The sequence below is a fragment of the Alnus glutinosa genome, chromosome 5, assembly GCF_958979055.1.
Source record: "Alnus glutinosa chromosome 5, dhAlnGlut1.1, whole genome shotgun sequence".
Taxonomy (NCBI): Eukaryota; Viridiplantae; Streptophyta; class Magnoliopsida; order Fagales; family Betulaceae; genus Alnus; species Alnus glutinosa.
Window position 1 is genome coordinate 4,649,084 of NC_084890.1, and position 17,863 is coordinate 4,666,946.

Below are 17,863 nucleotides of genomic sequence, written 5' to 3' on the forward strand. Positions count from 1 at the left end.
AAAAAGGCAGAAATCTGCCCCCTCACCCCCTTGCCCTATGCTCAGCCCTATTTATGGATAAAAATAGAGTTGATACTTACATTTAACTTTCATTTAAAAATTGACGGAAATCTATGTCAATACTTTTAGGAAACTAACATATATCCTATGCCTAATTAAAATTTAAAAAAAAAAAAAAAAAAAAAAAAAAAAAAAAAAAAAAAAACTAAAAACAATAAAAACTTTAAAAAATTGAAAAAAAAAAATGAAGATAACCGAACCATTCCCAGCCCCTAACCCAAACGGGGGTGGCTTGAGCCACTCCCAAGGCTCTTTGGGGGGGGGGTGGGTTTGGCCACGCCCAGATTAGCCATGGGGTGGCTCAAGCCACCCTTCCCCTTCTTTTTTTTTTTTTTTTTTTTTTTTTTAAGTTTTTATTATTTTCAATTTTTAATTTTTAATTAGGCGTAGGACATGTGTCAAATTCTTAGAAGTGTTGGTGTGGATTTCCGTAAATTTTTAGACAAAGATACTATCTTTGTCTTTAGACATAAACGATGTACTATTCACAATATAAAATGAACCACATTGAGCAAAAAATAAAGTCTTTAAACCTCAGGAGCAAAAGCATATTTAACCAAAAATAAAATTATAAGAATAGATAAATATTATTTTGTATTCTTCTATATTTTTGCACATACTCAATTAATAGAGAAATATTATTTTATATTTTTTGGCACTTTCGCAACATTATCACAGTGTATTCAACTAGCGTAACATGCTCAGTCCACTCTCGACTTTTCTTCTAATTAAGGAAATTGTCTTAATTGTTTAAATTTTTGGTGATACGTCTAATTCAAGAAATCTTCTGAATTTTTGGTAATTCTGAGTTGGTGATGGTGAAAATAGTCTAATTTTTATCTGAATAAAATTTTTAAAAACAATTATTTCATTGAATAGAGAAGAAATATAGATAAACCATTGGATAAACATTTTGAAAAGTGGTTAGCTAAAATAAAAAAACAAGAGTTTTTGGTCTCATTTTGCATAAAAATATAAATAAGCAATTAATGGAGATACTCTCACAAGGGAGAATTATCAATTGCATCTTCGTTGGAGCACAAGAGTAAAAAAAAAAAAACCACAAAAAAGAAGTAAATTATACCTTTTCACCTTAAATTATAGGATCATTAATAATTTCTTCTAAAATTTTAAATTTGAATAATCAATTCCATATTTGAGGATCGGAATTAATTGCGTTAACCCCCACCTTAATATTTTTCTAATTTTCGTCATATTTAATTTTAATTTCACATACTTATCATGTGATCTTAGAAAAACTAAAGCATAACATATGTATTGAGAAAATTTAATTATAGAGAATATATATTACAACGACGTAATATTATTAATGGTTGATTATTTATAATTAAATTTTATAGGGACATTGCAACTGTGTTATATATATTTTAGGATTGAAAAAAGGATTTTACAAAAAGAAGAAAAAAAAAAAAAAGCTCATTTATTTTTTTCTCGCAAAAAACAAAAATATATATATAAAGCTTTATATTTAATTATTTTTTAAAAAATATACTATATACCATAATTCTATTCAACATTCATTAACGAGGAGTGCTACACATCCCAAATTTTTTTTCCAAAATTTGGTTCCCAAATGATGTGTCACAATCTCATGTGATTTATCATTTTGGGATATGTGTCATCATTTCATGGGATGATGACACATCATTTGGGAACCACTTTTTGGGATAAAAAGTTGGGAACTAGAGCATTTCCCTTCATTAACAATACTGACATAACACTCCCTAATCACAACTGACATGCAGCAATTCGGCAATTTTTAGTATCTTCCAATTTCCAAATGCTAGAACATGTGTACAGTAGTCTGCATGCACTCTGATTTTGGTTTGGGAACACTAATGATCAATATTCTTCTTTCATTTTTTTTTTTTCTTTGAGAGGCACGCTACTCAATATTCAGATTGCTGAAAGACCCCTGATAGTTTTTTTTCGTAGAAAATTAATTATTTCCGTAACAAGAAAAGCCTACAAGATTTTCATATATAGTTATTATATATGTAAGCATGGATACGTACATATTTCTAAAATATTAAAATATTAAAATATGAAATAAAATAACATTAAAATAGTCATTTCCATATCCCATTAGAGGATATTATTCTTTGAACTGAAGAATAACTACTCCTCTGGCAGTGTTAGATTAGAAAAATGGATATTTTGACTCGTCTAATTAGTAATTATTACCACTCTAATTAAGATTTCGTGTTTGGCGCGAGATCGAAGATGGAAACGTATACGTGGAGCACGGGGCGAGCAAAATATATTACCTTTTAAACATCGTGGCTTGTCCTCTATATCTTCTGTCTCGATCAAACCGCGTGCATAACTTTTATCAGATTAATATTCAAAGCCATGATAAATTCCCGGTCTTCATTCAATGTAGACATATTTAAGTATGCACGCTAGCTCCACCTAATTCCCTAAATTCTTCTGTTATCTTCCAATAAACAAATAGTTTTATATTCATCAAAAAAATAAACAAATAGTTTTTCAGGTTTGCATGCTTCACCTGATTCTCCGAGGATCAGCTGGTAATTAGAAAAATGAGGTTGAATGTTTCCATTCAACATCTAGATGTCTCAAGATCATCGACTTCACAGAGGCTTAGAAAATGGCACCAACACGTACAACTCGAAAAGTCAGCCCATGCACAAGCTCACCCTTGTCAATAAAAGGCTGTTATAATCTTCAAGGCCTAAACATTGCCATTTCACGGAACATATGGCCATGGTTTTCTCAAGATTACTTCTGTTCCTCTCTGCCATTTTCATACTCGCTGCTCAAGCAGTCGCGCAGCCAGCTGCCTTCCTTTACCAGTACTGTTTCAACGACAACGGCAACTACACCGCCAACAGTACCTATGAGACAAACCTCAATCACCTCCTCTCCTCCCTCTCCTCCAACACAGAAATTGACTACGGCTTCTACAATTCCTCTTATGGCCAAAACTCTGACCAAGTATATGCAACTGGACTTTGTAGAGGAGATGTTAGCCCAGATGATTGCCGCGATTGTCTCAATAATGCTACGTCTCTTATCACGCAGATTTGTCCCAATCAAAAGGAGGCAATTGGAGGGTACGACAAATGTATGTTACGATACTCAAATACCTCCATTTTGGGTGTCATGGAAACTCGTCCTGCTTTCTACATGTGGAACTCGAACAACGTATCTGCCAATTACGTGGATCAGTTCAACAATAATCTTAGTGCCTTGTTGCAAAGCCTAAGAAATCAAGCAGTAGCAGGTGGTTCTCTACGTAAGTTTGCAGTAGGAAATGCTACGGCACCGAACTTTCAAACATTATATGCACTTGTACAGTGTACACCTGATTTGTCTGAGCTAGATTGCAACAATTGCCTACTTGGGGCTTTTCAAGATATTCCAAACTGTTGCAATGGGAAGGTAGGTGGGCGAGTCATTGAACCCAGTTGTAATATCAGGTTTGAGATCTACCAGTTCTACGACTCGACAGCGGCTCCGTCACCAGTATCTCCTCCGCCACCAGTATCTCCTCCTCCACCATTAACCAACACTGATACAACAAAAGGTAACCCCATATCATTATGCTTGTAACATAACAAATTATGGGGTCATTAGAATCCAAATGACATCTGATCTTATGTATTAGTCTTTATTTAATTACTCCAAACACTTTAAAGTTATTTATGCTAATTCCAAACTCAACCCTCAGAATCTTCTAATGAGAACAGATTTATGGTTTTTGCAGGGAGCGGGAGCAACACATCTAGGACTGTCATCATTATAGTTGTGTCGACTGCTGCTTTTGTGGTACTAGTCATCTCCTTCTGCATATTTTTCAGAGTAAGGAGGAAGCCAAGAGAAAAACTTGAAAGTAAGTAAACGTTTAGGAATATAACGTGATATAATTTGGGAAATACTTATATTATAAGACGATATTTAGCTACCCTCAAGTAAGGTTTGAATGAGAAAGTTCTGTCGAGATCGAAGTGAGTTCAAACAAGAAACTGGAAATTATTACATTAATAAGCACTATTACGTCATTTGGTATATGAAAAAAAGATAAAAATAAAAAATAAAAAATTATTTCAAAAATTAGTATTATAAACCCCGTTGCTTTTTTGTGTATACATTTAAAATTATGTTACTCCTCTTAAATAATTATGAATCTAATTCAATTATTTGGTTCATTATGTGAAGCTGTTGATGAAATTAAAAGCGTGGAATCCTTGCAATTTGACTTTGGCACTATTAGAGTTGCGACAGATAACTTCTCTGAAGAAAATAAGCTCGGCCAAGGTGGATTTGGTGCTGTTTACAAGGTAATTTTATATAATCTTATAGATAAGGGTAGCATTCATATATATGTCAAAACATGTTAATTTTCAAATCCTTTAGTGGTTACATGCCCTTCATTATTACATGTTAACAGGGTAGGCTCTCTGATGGACAAGTTATAGCTGTAAAGAGACTATCAATAAATTCTGGACAAGGAGATTTAGAATTTAAAAATGAGGTCTTATTGGTGGCTAAACTTCAACATCGTAATCTAGTTAGGCTCCTTGGCTTTTGCTTGGAAGGAAGTGAAAGACTATTAATATATGAGTTTGTGCCGAATACGAGCCTTGATCACTTCATTTTCGGTATGTTTGGACTTTTCTTTTTATCTTAGATTGTATTCATAATATATATATCTTTTAGGTTGACGACCCGGTTGAATTAATACGCCTCCACATATTTTACTTCATTGAATCATATATTTGCATGGATATATGTAGATCCAATTAAGCGTTTACATTTGGATTGGGAAAGGCGCTACAACATTATAGGAGGCATTGCTAGAGGGATTCTTTATCTTCATGAAGATTCTCGACTTCGTATTATTCATCGTGATCTTAAAGCTAGCAACATTCTTTTAGATGCGAAATTGAACTCGAAAATCTCAGATTTTGGCATGGCAAGACTATTTTTATTGGATCAAACTCAAGGGAATACAAGTAGAATTGTTGGAACCTAGTAAGTATTCTTTTGTATTTGGGGAGAGCTTATGTTTACTTTGTACCAAAGAAACAACATTAAAGTTCCAACTTAAATTTAACTCGTTCCCAAAATCAAGGGAAACTAACAATTTTGAAGATAATTATGGAAAGCTTTATTACCATATCCAAATTAAACTCATATTATTGACTTGCAGTGGATATATGGCTCCAGAGTATGCAATGCATGGACAATTCTCTGTAAAGTCTGATGTCTTTAGCTTTGGTGTATTAGTATTGGAAATAGTGAGTGGAGAGAAAAACAATTGCTTCCGAAATGGAGAGAATGTGGAGGATCTTCTAAGCTACGTAAGTACAATCATAAAAACCAACATATATACTAAAATAACTTTATGTCTAATATTGTGTTAATTTGTCCATCTAATTAAATCATATATTGCAGGCGTGGAAAAACTGGAGAGAAGGAACTACTTCAAATATTGTAGATCAAACAATGAGGCTTGGCTCGACAACTGAAATTATGAGATGCATCCACATTGGGTTACTATGTGTTCAAGAAAATGTAGCTGACAGACCAACCATGGCTTCTGTGGTTCTCATGCTTAATAGCTACTCTATCACTCTTCCAGTACCCTCACAACCTGCATTTTTTATGTATAGTAGTAGCATTGACTCAGAGACAACATCCCGATGGGAGCAAAACACACAAGTTACAGAGTCAAATAAAAAATCAAAAAGCAACTCCATCCAAGCCTCAATAAACGAGGCTTCAATTACTGAGCTCTACCCACGCTAGTGCTTTAGAAGCTACAATTAAGAATGTATATTTTGTAAAGTTAAACTACTATGGTCTATGACTATGTACCATAGTAGTATATTTAGTTCGTTGTATCTGTTTGTATGCTGCTAGCTAGATCTGTTTGGTGGTCGAAAAAAAAAAACGTGTTGATGGGGAGATGAAAATAAAAGTACATTGTCCTTGAATCCAATTGAAAATAACTTCTGTCCCGTTTTGATTGTAGTAATTGCATGTAATTTCAGTTTTGTTAATTAAATAATTAAATTTATAGTTTTATTATTTGTTTAAATTTATTAGATAATTAACTATTTAATATTGTATCAATACAAAGGTCGTGCTCCCATTTCACAGTTCTCCTGCACCCTCTCTTCAACTGACTCCAGGTCTATACCTCCTCCCCACCAGCCTTGCCACTCATGCTCGTGTATCTGAACGTTTTCTTTCTGTCTCTACGGGAAATGGAAAATTTTCTCTGATTTTCTGGGGGGAGTTGCATGGAAAGTGGAGTAGTTGGTGGATAAAAAGGCCGGAAACAAAGAATGTGTGGCTAACGTGACAAGCGCTTTCCTTCTTTCTTTTATTAATTTTTTTTCTCTTTTTTATTTATTTTTTTAATTTTATTTATCTTTGGATTAAGATTAAGGTGTGGGCCGGCGACTAGGATAAAAAGCCCAATTGGGATTAGTGTTATCTAATTGGGTTGAATAGTATTATCTAGTGGGATAATACTATTTATTCAAGAAGAATTAGAAATGATGCGGGTGAGATGTAAATGTGAACATCTTTTTTTGTTTCATAGCAAAACTTATAGATTACAATCGACTGCCAGCGTTGTAGAAAAATAAAATGTCCAAATATTAGGAACAACCGATTCTTAAGTACTACAAAAAAGTTACATTAGTCCAAGGATTCACAACGAACAGTAAAAAAAAAAAGATCAAAACTAAATAAAAAAAAATATACTTCTTAGTTATGAAATATTACAGCAATAGAAAAAACTTGAGTTGGACCACATTTACATAAGATAAAAGAAGGTTTTGATGAGATGTGATGAAATGAGAGGTTAGGAAGCATGCCTAGGGTATATATAAGTACTGTTAGGGAAGGATTCTAGAGTATTCTCACACTTAACCAAGAATATAAGCATGACTTTTTATGTGACCAAGGAAGAACAATGAATTTATATATGAAATGATAATAATGTTTCATGAGAAGGTATAAAGTTGTACGTATTGAAAAATGAAGTGGCCGGGTTGAATAAGGGTGGTGATGGTTGTCCTCATTTTATATTTTCAAAGTTTACGTAACTTTTAAAATTACCATTGGATCAAAATTTAAATAGTAACACATCACAAATCTAATGATAATTTTAAGAGCTATATTAATTTGAAAAACGAAAAAAATAATGTCCAACATTACTCATCTACTAGGCCCGCTGCGGGCACTGCCTAATCTTCTTGATGGTTTCTTATGCAGCAACTGCAAAAGTAAGGAGAAATTTCTACATCTCTAATTTTATTTATTTATTTTTTTTTGGTTTGTTTGTTTGTTTTGGGAACAGGCGAACAGCAAAGAAAGAGAGAGGGAAAAATCAAATGGAAAAGATACATTTACTCTTCTGAGCAAAAGAGAGTATCACTGCTACTAACAATTTCTTTGGAGCTTTACCATGTAATTCTCCTTTTTTTCTTTGTTCTATTTGTTCTTCCTTGTAATTTTGTCGCCCCTCCCTCCCTCTTAGCTTGTATTGCTCAGAAATTTATATATATATATAAAAGAAAAAAGAAAAAAAAAAGTGAGCATCTTGCACCTTCTCTTGATGATTTTCTCCTTAAGTTGCTTTACAAGTAAATTAGTAACTAATTAAGTTGAAAAGTCATATTTTTTCGCCTAATCGGCATTTTTGTTGGGACTTTTTGGGGCAAGGATAAATGACCATAACAGCTATCACACGATTGGACCGAGATAGGCTTCCTTCAGTTCCTTGGTGTGAGAATGATTTACTTACAAAATAAAGAAATCGTCAAAGGGTCCTCGGCCGGAGCAGAAGATGTCCGGGTCAAGGCGTAAGAGACCCTGGATTTTGTTTTTTATTTTTTTTAATATACATATCAATTTTAAAATCTACAGAATTGAAATCTAGACATTCAAAATCCAATACTTTTGAAATCCAAAATCCAAACTAGCCAATGTAACTTGAGACTTTCCACGGTGACAATTGACTAGGTGACATCAGCCGCCGGCCCGCCATATTAAAACTTGGAGCTCATGTTAGAGATCTGGTGCATTGACAAAGAAAAAAAAAAAAAAAAAAAAAAAGAAGAAAAAGAAGAAAAGAAAGAAAGAAAAAGTATATATATATATATATATATATATATAGACTTGTGTCTATAATATGTGTGATTATCATGAATATTTTTAAAAATATACGTGAGAAATATTTATTTTTAAAAAATAAATATTTGTGAAGAAATATTTATTTAATAGAATTTGAAAAAAGAACTTTGTCCAATATTTGTCAAATTGTTGCAGATCCAAAGCATTGAAGAAGTTTCAAGTGGAGTTCAGCCCAAGCTTTGTAGTAAACCAAGCCCAAAATTTAGGGGCTCATTTTATCTATGGGCTTGAAAGGTGGGCTTGGCAACCTTACTCAAACTGAAGGCAACGGGGCACGGCATAGTTCACAATCTCGGCTGCTTAAATCAGATCATTTATATGTGCATACATTTATGATTTGAAATGAAATCACTTTTGGACCCCCCCCCCCCCCCCCCCAAAAGAAATCATTACGCGGAAAGCGATCGAGAGCGTGATGGTATGGGAGTGTAATTGCATTTTGTAATGATGGGAACATTAATACCATTGGAGGCATTCGTAACATCTGAATTTCCAAATCGAAAGGACGGACGCGTTTCCATATTGTCATTATAATGAGACAAACGGAAAAGTTATCTTCCTAAGTTGAACAAGTAGTCCATGGTTGCCTCCAAAATCATTATTTTAGTTGTTCTCTCATACATGTGAAGATTATTTTCTTGTATAGATAATTAATCTGCTATAATTAGCATATGTTCATGGACCAATTTTCTGTCGAAGCCTAGGAGGGATAATGCCTTTCTTCCAAAAAGCCTTCTTTTTTCTATTACTTGCAGGCTGTGCGCTTATGAGCTCCATTAATTCCGAGCCAACCTACAATTACCACTATTGTCTAGACCAATCTAACGAAACCCCCAACACTTCTTTCCAATCAAACCTCACAGTCCTGTTGGGTTCTTTATCCTCTAAAGCTTCCCAAAGCTACAGCTTCTACAACGATACCTCTAATGGCATCTACGGCCTCTTCCTCTGCCGAGGTGATGTTAACAGCAGTACCTGCCAAAGCTGTGTCAGCTATGCGAGTCAAGATATCACAAGTCGGTGTCCATCTAATAGAACTGCTACCATATGGTTCGATGAATGCATGTTAAGGTACTCCAATAGTAATTTCTTTGGAGTGGAAGCGACATCGCCAGGGCTGCTTGCGTGGAATATTATCGGGAATACCACTTCACCTGATGCAGCTAATTTTGGAGCACAAGCTCTAATGAACGGACTAATAGAAGAAGCTTTAAGAACAGATATGTTGTTCAAGGCAGGTAACCGGCCTGTGGGTAGTGGGTCTGAGTTTGGATATGGGTTGGTGCAATGTACTAGAGATATCAGTGCCACTTCATGCAGCAATTGTTTGGGACAATTGATTACTGACGCCAATCAGTGTTGCCAACTGAAGCAAGGGTGGCGCATTTTGGCCCTAAGTTGCAATATGAGGTATGAGAACTACTTATTCTTTCAGCAACCACCTGTGCTGCCATCGCCCCAACCTGTGCCGCCAGCACCACAGCCACTGCTCGATAATGGTAAGACTAGTTCAACTTTTCTGGCCTCTGCATAATTTGGACTTATAAAAATATGCATATAGGCCAATTTGTAGATCGTTCCTTGACTTCATAGAAGAAACAATTATCTTAAGACCTAATTTTGATCATTAAGTACTAGTATTAGACAATCAAATTTTTTCATAGAGACCATATAGTAGATCTAAGAAAATCAGTTGACGGGCTGATTGGAAAAATAGACAGATGATATAAAGACAACCAAGGATAATGGCAGTCTTCAGAACTGAGGGGAATAATTGGGACAAAGAAGCTGGAAAATTTGAATGTAGTAGAAGTTTCCCTCATGTTTGATTTAGAACTTGCATTTATCCGGCAAATTTAGTGGTATTAGCCATTCACTGCTTGGAACCTTCATGAAATACTGAATCCGTCATCTCAACAGAGTGATATAATGACCCTTGCAAAAAGAGGCGCTTATGGATTTGTCTTATTTGTCACAATTTGTTGAGACAGGAGGAGGAGGAAAGAATACAACAAAGATCGTAATCATCACTGTATCATCAATTGCAGTAGTTGCGGCTCTCTTGGGTTTCTGGTATGATTCATTCTTTGGCAGGAGGAAAAGAAAAAAAGGTAGATTACATGTTACACAAGGGGAAACAAGCCACCTAATTCTATTTAATTTGTACTTCTAGACTGCCACTAATTCTCAATCTAATTTGTTACACAGAAGGGGAAATAAGCCAAGAAATTATTTTAGGAAATTCCGAAGGTTCACAGTCAACAAACTTCAAGCACGAAAATATCCATGCCAGGGATCAAGACAGCGGTGGAGAAATGCATACTTCAATTTAAGTACCATGCAGGCTGCTACAAATAATTTTTCTGATGAAAATAAGCTTGGAGAAGGTGGTTTCGGCCCAGTTTACAAGGTTAAAAGACTGACTAGTTTCTTTTGTACGCATGCATTTTTGGAAATTATTGTATATTTCCATTTTTGAAAATATTAAGTAGCAATAGTTGAGGATTAATGGCATCTAAAGATTGCTGTGATAATTTGATTTTAGAAGGAGAATGAACTACAGCTGAACCGTAATGTTGACAGATAGCAATGCATGTCCACCATTAGCATGCGATATTTTTTCTTTGGTTGAGAATGTTTAAAATGCTTCCAGGGAAAGCTGATTAATGGAATTGAAAGGAAATAGCAGTTAAAAGGCTTTCACTAAAATCCAAACAAGGTCTCGAAGAGTTCAAGAATGAAGTGTTGTTAATTGTCAAACTTCAACACAGACATCTAGTGACGCTCTTGGGATGCTGCTTGGAAGGAGGTGAAAAGCTTCTAGTCTATGAGTACATGGCCAACACTAGTCTTGATGTCTTCCTGTTTGGTTTGCTCTCTCTCTCTCTTTCTCTCTCTCTCTCTCTTCCCCAATACCAAGGAACAATTCTCCTATCTGAAAGAACTATTTGCCTTCCTGTTATTACAATGCAGATCCAAAAAAAAGTGCATTACTAGATTGGGCTAAGCGCAAAAACATTCTTAATGGGATCGCTAGGGGCCTTCTATATCTACATGAAGACTCTCGGCTCAAAATCATCCATAGAGATATGAAAGCAAGCAATGTATTGTTAGATGATGAGATGAATCTAAAGATATCTGATTTTGGCACTGCTAGGATTTTCGATGGCGATCAAATAGAAGCAAACACGAACAGAGTTGTGGGCACATAGTAAGTCATTCCTCTTTTGTACATGTTTTCATGGGTGCATGGGGTGGTTCATTCTTTTGCGTTTCTTTGAACAGTTCTGAACTTTTGGTTTCATTTTCTTCAACTAATTGAAGCCATAAATCATAATATTTTCTCCAATAGTGGATACATGGCTCCAGAGTATGCAATGGAGGGGCTATTTTCAGTAAATTCCGAAGTCTACAGCTTTGGAGTTATAATGCTAGAAATCATAAGTGGGAAAAAGAACATGGGCTACTATCATCCAGAGCATGCAGAAAGCCTTCTCCCACATGTAAATCTCTCTTTTCTTTTCTTTTTCATCTGTATCTTGAGTTCAGATATGAAGTTTTTTACTTACTACATAATTTGAGATAATTAAAAACAACATAAAACAGGCATGGTGAGTATGGAATGAAGGCAAAGGACTGGAGTTGATAGATCAGAACTTAGTCGACACTTGTCCTGGAAGTGAGGCTCTGAGATTGATCCATATCACATTGTTGTGTGTTCAGGAAGATCCCAATGAAAGACCTACAATGTCATTGGTCGTCCTCATGCTTGGAAGCAGCTCGATAAACCTTCCTCGGCCATTAGCACCTCCATTCTCTTTAGGGAGATCTATCTTATCTGATCAATCTTCAACAACTGGGGCCAGGATAGGTTCGCATCTGATCAATATTCAACAAGTGCTTCTACCCATTCAAGAGATTAACTGGAGTATGTTGTTGCATCCACTTAAAAACATGAATTTTCCATTTTGATTACAGAATTTCCTTCCTATCAGTATCAGGGGATCCATCATTTTCATGCAAATACTACAGGGCAGGAACTGTAGTACTTCTATAAGACCATAACCATATCCTACTTCTATTCTTGTAATAGTTTTTACTGTAAATATATTTGCATACGAAGAGGAACTGCATTAAATTAGCACAGATACCAAATTATAGAAAACAAATTCACACAAAAAGGAGATATTGACTACTGTCCCCAAAGGAGGGCCGGGTCTTATGATATGAGTTGATGCATGTAATGTAGGGAGGTTTAATTTCTGTGCATCTAAATCTACGAAGACATACATCTTCATATTTTACACTAGAGACTGTTCTGGAGCAGTGGTACGTCGTTGCAAGTCCACCCAGACTCTCTAACTCTCTACATTTATTGGCGTTTCACAAAACTCGGTCTTTTCAATAGCACTAGCAGTTAGGGGTGTAAAGCCGCCAGTTCAACCGCCTTGGTATCCGGTTGAAAATAATCGGTAATTGGCCCTATCAGAGTGGTTACTAGTTTTAAAAAATATTCACTACAAAAAACTCTCTTCGTTTAATCTTGTTGTGTTGGCAAAAGTGGTGGTTTAATCTTGTTGTGGAATAATTCTTGTTCGGTGAACATTCAAAACTTTAGTAAATCCCATATCAATGCAGTGATTAAGAGCCAGCAAGATAATTTTTTGTGGAAATTTTCAGGGTTTTATGGGAACCCGGATGTGTGTAAGCGAGAGCAGTCCTGGAAGCTCCTTTGGCATCTTTCCAAATTTCAGCCATGTCCTTGGCTATGTGTAGGTGATTTCCATGAAAAATCCACCAAGGCAGTCATGCCTTCTTCTCCAATGGCCTCTTTTAGGAAGGCTCTAGAAGAATGTAATTTAGCTGATCTGGGTTTTGTTGGTTCGAAGTTTACATGGTGGAATGGTAGACATGGCCAAAACTCTAACAAGGAACGGCTAGATAGAGCCTTGGCAAACCCGGAATGGAGCTCAGTTTTTAATGTAGTGCAGGTGGATATTTTAACTAGATGTTGCTCGGATCATCATCCGGTTCAAGTTAATTTCTCAAATGCAAGTTCTAGAAATTGGCAAAAAGGTAGAGCTTTTCTTTTTGAGGCAGGATGGACTAAGCATAAGGATCATGTGGGTATTATAAAGCAAGTTTGGAGACCAAAGAAGAGGGATGAATGCCCTTGGCAGAGGCTTGTTGCCAACTTGCAGAAGTGTAGAAAATCCCTCAAGGTTTGGGCTAAAAGTAAAAAGATCCTAAGGAGAATCTTATTAAGGAAAAATTGTCTGTGTTACACAATCTCCAACTAGTGGACTCCTTCGATAATGAAGAGACTAAACCAGCTATGCAAGAGGAACTTCATGTGCTCTTTGAATTGGAGGATCTTAAATGGAGATAGAGAGCCAAAACTAATTGGTTGCAGAATGGGGATCGAAACACTAGGTACTTCCACGCCTGTGCTTCACAAAGAAAACAAAGAGCTAAAATTTTGAAGATTAAAAATCTGGATGACCAGTGGTGTACTTCTCAAAATCAAATTGAGCTTGCCTTTATTTCATATTTCTCTAATATTTTCAAAGCTGGAAGAGTATTGGATATGGAAGATTGTTTGAATGCTGTTGAAAAAAAAGGTGACTGAGGATATGAACTCAAGGCTGCTAACGGAACCTACAGTTGAGGAAATCACTACAGCTATGCAGGGTATGGATCCTTTGAAGGCCCCAGGCCCAGATGGCTTTTCTACTTGCTTTTACCAAGCCAACTGGGCTACTATTCAATCTGAGGTATGCCAAGCTGTATTACATTTTTTCAATTTAGATAGTTTGGGTGATGGAATTAATACAACTTATATTGTCCTCATTCCTAAGGTGCGAAACCCTATGCATGTGTCTGATTTCAGGCCAATTAGTCTTTGCAATGTAATCTATAAATTGATTTCTAAGGTTTTAGCTAATCGTTTAAAGCCTATTTTGTCTCAAATCATTTCTTGTGTGCAAAGTGTTTTTTTACCTAACATATTGATCTCTGATTATGTTATTATAGCTTTTGAGACTTTGTATACTATGAAGCATAGATTGTAGAGTGAGGGGTATATGAGGTTAAAGCTTGACATGAGTAAAACATATGATAGGGTGGAGTGGAGATATCTGAAAGCTGTAATGTTTAGAATTGGTTTTAATGCTCGATGGGTTGATCTTGTCATGAAGTGTGTTGCTTCTGTCAAATACTCTATTTTAATCAATGGTAATTCGGTTGGTAATATCCAGCCTTCCAAGTGTCTTAGACAGGGAGACCTCATCTCCCCTTATTTGTTTTTGATCTGTGGAGAAGGCCTCAGCTCCTTGATTGGGAAAGCGGAGAAAAAAGGTTACATTTCGGGAATTCCATCATCCCCAAAAGGCCCAAAAATCAGCCATCTTTTCTTTGCTGATGACTGTATTCTTTTTTGCAAGTCTAATGCTGTTGAATGGAGAAGACTGATGGGAATACTATAAAGGTATAAGCAAGCTTCTGGGCAGAAATTAAATGTCAATAAAACCTCTGTGTTTTTTAGCCGCAATACATGTCTTTCTAGGAGACAAGAGATTCTTCAAGAGTCGGGATTGGCTGAAGCTCATAGAATTGATGTTTATCTTGGCCTTCCTTCTTTTGTGGGCAAATCAAAAATTCAAACTTTTAGTTACATCAAGGATAAGGTGATTAAAAGGCTCTCAAATTGGAAGAATCAATTTCTCTCCCAAGCAGGAAATGAAATTTTGATAAAAGCTGTTGTTCAAGCTATTCCTTCCTATTCCATGGGAGTTTTTAAAATTCCCTCATCTTTATGCAAGGAATTAAATGATCTGATGCAAAGTTTTTGGTGGAATCATATGTCTAGAAACTCAAAAATTCATTGGATGAGTTGGAGGAATATGGGGAGATCTAAGACCAATGGTGGTTTGGGCTTTAGGGACTTGGTAATTTTTAACCAAGCCCTTCTTGCTAAGCAAGGTTGGCGCATCATACAGAATCCGAATTCTTTTGTTTCGAGATTGCTTAAAGCTAAATATCATCCTCACTCTAGTTTTTTGGACTCTAAGACTAGGACTAGATCTTCTTTTGTTTGGAGGAGCATTTGTGGTGCTAAGGCTTTGCTGAATCAAGGACTAGTATGGAGGGTTGGTAATGGAGCTTCTATCAACATTTGGAAGGATCGTTGGTTGCCTACCCCGTTTACTCATAAGGTTCAATCGCCCCAAAGGCTTGTGGGCCAGCTTGAAGTGGTGGGGGAGCTCATTGACCATAATCGAGGTGTATGGAAGGAAGACATTATTAGAGAGAATTTCTCTCAGGAAGAGGCTGATGTAATCCTTAATATTCCTCTTAGTCCACGTTTTCCCCTTGATCGGCAAATTTGGAAGGAATCGAAAGATGGTAAGTTCTTGGTCAGGAGTGCTTACCACTTGGGTCTATGCATTAATGACCTTTCTAAGGGGCAATGTTCTAGGGGAGTGGAGGAGAAGTTACTTTGGAAGTTCCTTTGGAGTTTAAAGGTTCCAAATCAAGTTAAGACCTTTTCTTGGCGTGCCTACCATGACATTTTGCCTACTAAGTCTAATCTTTTGAAGCTCAAAGTGATTGAGTAAGACACTTGTCCTTGCTGTAACTTGGAGAGTGAGACTTTATTTCATGTTCTTTGGCTTTGCCTTGCAGCCCAGGATGTATGGGGAGATTCCAAATCTTATTTTCAGAAGTGCAGCTTGCTTTGCAATTCTTTTAAATCCCTTTTTGAGGAATGTATGTCTAGATTCTCTAAAGAAGATATGGAACTCTTTGTTATTGTTGCACGTAAGATCTAGTTAAGAAGAAATGCATTCATTTTTGAAGGCTCCTTTAAACATCCTTCGGATGTCCTGAAATCTGCGATGATTTCTTTGCAAGACTACCGCATTAGTCTGGGCTGTGACAATACTATAGGGCTGAAACCGGTTGCATCTACAGTTCGTAAGTGCCAAGTGTGGGTAGCTCCTCCTCAAAACTTAATTAAAATCAATTGGGATGCGGCTGTAAACTCAAGTAAAGGTTGTGTTGGTTTCGGGTTGGTGGTTAGGAACTGTAACGGTGATTTTTTGGCTGCAAAATGTATTGTGAAATCTCATAAAATAGAGGCAAAATCAGCAGAGGCTTTGGCTGCTTTTTGGGCAGTAAGATTTTGTTTGGAGATGGAGTTTCATGAGGTAATCTTTGAGGGAGATGCGGCTCAGGTGATTGATGATATTTGCTCCTCTCTTCCTCATCTTTCTAGTTCTGGCCATATTATTGAAAGTATTGTCCTTGATACTTATCACTTGACATCTGCCAATTTGTTCATGTTAAAAGGGAAGGAAATGCGGTTGCTCATTGTTTAGCAAAATTGGCAATTGACCAGAATTTATCTTCTTGTTGGTTGGTTGAGCCACCGACTTGTATTGTTGATTTATTGGTTAGAGATCTTCTGTATCTCTAAATTCTGTTTGGAATCATCTTTGTATTTTTCCAGTTATTAATGGAAGTTTTCTCTTCTGTTAAAAAAAAAAAAAAATTAATAAATATTTTAGTAACTCTTATTAAAATGCTTTGGAGAATAAATAATCCATTAAATCTATTTTGAAGGAAACTTTCTTATCTCTTTGATCTAGTCAAAAAATTTGGATTCTTTCTTGAGAATAGAGTAATTCACACAATGCTACATGTAATCACCCAGCGTACTAAGGATTTTGATCATAAATGCATCAAAGTGACTCCCATTTCACAGTTGAGTTTGTTGTATTTCTCAAGATTTAGAATTAATTTCATAAGAAGTCTTGAAGTTTCATATCATTTCCTTTTTACAGTGTTTTAAGAAATGATAACTCTGGTGGTCTATTCAGCACATTGAATCCACACCAACACATCAATTCAAAGTTACCAGAATACCAATTCACAAGATTATATATCATGACTCATGTGTTACGGTCGTATAAAATGAAATACTCAATTTTATTATTGACTGTGAACATTAAACTGTAGCTGCAAGGTTTATGATCTAATATCTTCTATGTAATAATCTTATTGCTCTCACTATATATCATATTTAATGCAATCTAAAGATCATTTACATGCACATGGTAAATAATAATCATAAAATAAAAGCATGTAAATATATTATACACTCGACGCTCATTAAAAGAAAGAAAAAAATTTAGGACATTATCTCTAGCACCGTAGATCGAATGCCATTCCGTCATCAAGTTACAAGGCTCTATCTTTGTTTTCCACGTGGGCTCCACAAAGCCTTGTTGGTCGAGAGCTAAATTCATGTTTATCTTGAGGTGTATGAACGTAAAAAGATGAGGTAGCATCCCATTCTACACCTTCCCTATAACCAATTTGTTTTGGAATTTTATATATATATATATAAATCAAAGGAGAGGTGTACATTATATAGTGGGTATACAAGAATCACTACCGGTCGGTCTAGGGTGGCCTACTTCGTAATCTTTAAGATTGGTTGAACCACTTCTAAAAATTAAAAAAAAAAAAAATAAATAAGAGGGTTGGTCCTTGAGGTGGCTCGAGCCACCTCTTGGCCAAATGGGTGATAGGCAACTCCCAATTT

General features: G+C 35.8%; 2 protein-coding genes and 1 long non-coding RNA gene across 3 annotated transcripts; all 3 read left to right on the forward strand.

The window, feature by feature from the left end:
* Positions 1-2,694: 2,694 nt before the first annotated feature.
* Positions 2,695-6,068, forward strand: LOC133867923 (cysteine-rich receptor-like protein kinase 44). The gene is made up of 7 exons (XM_062304708.1): positions 2,695-3,631; positions 3,812-3,937; positions 4,264-4,385; positions 4,496-4,706; positions 4,842-5,079; positions 5,258-5,408; positions 5,503-6,068. Exons 1-7 carry the CDS (start codon positions 2,803-2,805, stop codon positions 5,854-5,856), a joined length of 2,031 nt encoding a protein of 676 aa, XP_062160692.1. The 5' UTR covers positions 2,695-2,802; the 3' UTR covers positions 5,857-6,068.
* A 2,954-nt stretch (positions 6,069-9,022) lies between these two features.
* LOC133868841 (cysteine-rich repeat secretory protein 1-like) lies at positions 9,023-9,672 on the forward strand. The gene is made up of 2 exons (XM_062305859.1): positions 9,023-9,494; positions 9,614-9,672. Exons 1-2 carry the CDS (start codon positions 9,023-9,025, stop codon positions 9,670-9,672), a joined length of 531 nt encoding a protein of 176 aa, XP_062161843.1.
* Positions 9,673-9,734: 62 nt separating this feature from the next.
* LOC133867909 (uncharacterized) lies at positions 9,735-10,530 on the forward strand. Its single transcript, XR_009900233.1, has 3 exons — positions 9,735-9,755; positions 10,248-10,367; positions 10,465-10,530. It is a non-coding gene; the product is annotated as an uncharacterized LOC133867909 (long non-coding RNA).
* The last annotated feature ends 7,333 nt before the right edge of the window (positions 10,531-17,863 follow it).